The sequence below is a fragment of the Geospiza fortis genome, unplaced genomic scaffold, assembly GCF_000277835.1.
Source record: "Geospiza fortis unplaced genomic scaffold, GeoFor_1.0 scaffold171, whole genome shotgun sequence".
Lineage (NCBI taxonomy): Eukaryota > Metazoa > Chordata > Aves > Passeriformes > Thraupidae > Geospiza > Geospiza fortis.
In genome coordinates, this window is record NW_005054313.1 from 9,113,389 (window position 1) to 9,117,202 (window position 3,814).

Sequence of the window (3,814 nt, forward strand, 5' to 3'; positions counted from 1 at the left end):
TGGCAGAAGCTGTGGCAGTGCTGTTCACCAGAGCCCTTGGGAATACACTGCCACAATTCCCACTTCTCAAGAGACACCTTCACCTCTGCCCATCACACACACCCTAACATCTTGAATTTTTGTTGTTTTTTTCTCCACTGCATCAACTAATGCTAACGCCACTCAGGTCCCTGCTTTTAGAAAGCTTATCATTTACCCCCCCAAAATATTTATATAATACATGAGGGAAAAAAATGGTAAGAAAGCAGAGATCATCCTTCCACACAGGCTGGTTTTGAGGACAATTACCAGTCACAAACCCACTCATTAAATACAAGAAACTACCTGAAAAGTTTTGAAACCCTCTTCCTCAGCTTTATAAACTATTCAAAACTGTGGCTTGGTTAAGTTCCTTCTCTGAAAACAGAAAAAAAAAAAAACCACATAGCCTTTTTAAAAAATTACTGTGGGAGGCAGGAGCTCCAGTTTTTGATGTCTGCCATTTGATAGTATCAATCAGCAGGTAAAACTCTGCTCCTCTTTTCAAACACTGCACTGTGGGCCAAACTGGCAATTCCAATTTTGGATTATTTGCTTTGGCAGCTAATGAGTTAAACCTTTTAAAGTTTTACTGCCATTTTATTGCAGGTTTCCATTTGAATGGCTAAATGCAGGAATGTCAGAGACATCTTTTACTTTATGGAATAGTAAGTTCATAATTCAAATTGTGCATTGTTATGCATGAATTAATATGTCATAGTCTGGAATACAGGCAAATGGAACTATTGTATAGAATTCAGGCATATGTGCTTTGGGTGGGGTTTTTTTAAACAAAGTCAATTAGCTGCTTCCACTGATCACTGTGGGTTGTAGTGCAAAGGTTTTGCTGCTGCATGAGATGTTTTGCCACAGTATCTTTTTTTGTCAAAGAGTGTTTTAAAGCAGCAGGAAATACGAAAACCATCTAAAGCACTGATGTAAAAGCAAGGGAGTCAGCTCACTTCCTTCCTCAAAAATCTCTTCTAGTACATTCACCTTCACATACCTTGCTGTCTTTCATTCCAGCCAAGTGTTGGATTGCTCCAGATATTCCCACAGCAATGTAAAGTTCCTGGGAAAAAACAAGAGACAGACATTTTTGGTCTCCATGCCACAGTCTCACTAAGCTCTCACAAACCTTAACCCAAATCAATTACATGCAGCAGTTTTTACATTACAGTAGTTTCCAGTACTAAAGGCAGCTGATGGCTGGTTCCCTTCCCCACCTGGGGATGCAATGTGACTGCAAAAGGAGAATCCCGAAGGAGCAAAGACAGATTAGGGGAAAAAAATAAACAACGTCTGCATCAAAAACATCCGACATGCTCAGCTAAAGGCCAGGGCAATCCATGTTCTCCACCACCCTGGAGATTCCCAGTGCAAATATTAGGGAAGAGAACCCACAGATGGATAATGCAGCTGCCTGAAGAGCAAAGCAGGGCTCTTCAAAGCCCCTCAAGAGTCTTTACCTCAGACAGAATGCTCAAAGCTGAAATTGAGGTGTTAGGCCTTTGAAAGTCTCCCTTTAGAGCAGGATAAACCTTTGAGGAACCCCAGAGGGCTGGTGCCCTGCACATCTGCAGTTTGTGTTCCTCACCCAGCCCTCCCAAAGCCTCCCTTCCCCACCCACTGCCCACTCCCACACAGGATGGGTACAGAAGGCACACCAGCTACACCAACAGCTCTACACTTTGGGGCTTCCACTTTCACATCTCCAAAGAGCCTTACAGTCAAAAGAGATTGCAATTTATAGGTAAATAGATCTGTGTCAGCTGTTTTATTCACAGATGAAAACTATTACTTCTCCTTGGGCTGAAAGTCGTCCATTCTATTATCCACCCAAAACCAAGGGTATTTTAGGGCCCTGACAGTTCTTCCAGTCAGAGCTGAACTCTTCAGCTAACTAATATTACAGAAGAAAACGAAGGAAAGTACTTTTCACCAACTCATTCAATAACAGAAAATTAACACATAAAATTTGTTAGGGGCTCACCTACCAAAAGCAGTCAAAAGATGGTACTTCACACGTGCTTAGAAAAGACACAGCCCCAAATAGTAACAGAATTGCTCTTTTAAAAATACCAAGGGTATTCCATATCTAAGAAAATCTAAATCTAATTTAACTCAATAAATAATACTGGGGGGCTACAGGGAGGGTAAGAGGATCAAAACCAATCTTACCACTGTGCAGCTGAAACTGCATTACAGTTAAGTGGCTTTTAGCATGGCAGAGCCAAGCCCAGCTGTGGGACATGCACAGAGCTACACAGGAGTGGCAAACCAAGGTGTTCAAACACAGAGCACAGAGGCTTCTGCCACACAGGCCTCAGAGTCATTACAGCAATTAAAGAAAAAAATGCTTTCTCTTGTTTCTCCAACCACAGATTCTGCTCACTCTGTTTTTTTAAATAGGAATAAATAAATGAAATTTATTAAGTTCTTCTGTATTTTTATAAAAAAACTCTCTAGTGCAAAAACTGAAGGGGAGGGGAAATAAAGCAGAAATGAAGCATTTCCTATCAAAAAGGCTTCCTTTGAATCATGGAATCTAGTCCATGTCCTTCCACAAAACCACACAGCTGGTGAACACACTCAGAAACTCCTTGGCCTCAGCAGGCTTTTACCAAGTGGATTACTATTGGAGGTCAATCCATTTTAACCACAGCTGCAATGTAACCTAATATGTCCACATTAGAACTCATGGTAAGAATGCAGTATTTTAATTATACCAAATAAAAGAACAGATGTTACAGGAGAAATTATTCTAACATCATGCTGTCTTTAATACAAGCTCTTTTTAAAGACACATTACAGTAATTTGATTTTTTTTAGAGCAATTCATTAAGTGCCAGTCATCCAGACTACCAGATACTCTTATCAGTCTGCTTAACATTGTGAAGTTCAATCTTTGGAAAGAATCCAGCTAACCAGGAGCCAGATGCCTATGAATATATTCTATTAAAATATCTAGGAAAGACAAGGATGTTTCATTAAAAGGACATTTGTAAATCACCAGGCTTGTCTAAAAGCACTTATTATGCATCTAGGCCATGGCCTCCCAGGTTATGTGCTTTGGGCTCCCTGGTTCAGACAAGTGGTGCTGCCAGTCAGCTCTAACCCAGACAGGAGATCGCCTCAGCAATGTCTTCATGGAGAGAGCACATAGGACAGCAGGTTCTTAGCAACACTTCTGTGCTGTCAAAGGGACAGGACTGCTTAAATCTTAGTTTTAATCTATTCTGCAGTTCAGTAGGAGGGACCCAAAGGACCCACAACGTCTAAATGATAAAGCTTCAGGACTGTTCACTGCTGTCCTGAGGAGAATTCAACTGGTCATCCAGAGATGACATAAAGCATTGAGAAATTCAAATCTTTATTTCTTTTCAGAGTAACAACCTTGTTCTGATGTTTTCCCTGAAATCAGTAACTTCTGCCAGGCCTTTTGCTGAGTCCTGTCATTGCTGTGTCAGAGTTCCCAGTCCCAGGTCAGGACTGTAGCCCCAGGCTCTGTGCAGCAGGTGAGGAAGGGAAGCAGAAAGGAGCTGGATACCCCAGAGCAGAGTCCCTTGCAGAGGGCACCCCAGGGCTCTGCCATGCTAAAAACCACTTAACTGTAATGCAGTTTCAGCAGCACACACAGCAGGCTCTGCAAGGAGCTCCTCTGGGCAGGAGGAGGCACAGAGCAAGGCACAGAGCAGATGAACCCAAGGCTGTGTCACACCTCTCAGGAGCCAGATATGGCTTTACACCAACATCAAGTTCCAGCTTTTTGGAACCCTGGATGCTGCTCTAATTC

At 42.1% G+C, this 3,814-nt stretch overlaps 1 protein-coding gene across 1 annotated transcript in view; it reads right to left on the bottom strand.

The window, feature by feature from the left end:
• The window catches only part of ETFA (electron transfer flavoprotein subunit alpha), a 36,004-nt gene that overhangs the window by 3,322 nt on the left and 28,868 nt on the right, over window positions 1-3,814 (bottom strand). The window contains exon 11 of the mRNA XM_031055917.1: window positions 1,025-1,090. Coding sequence (XP_030911777.1) covers window positions 1,025-1,090 — 66 coding nt within the window. The remainder of the gene's footprint in view (window positions 1-1,024; window positions 1,091-3,814) is intronic.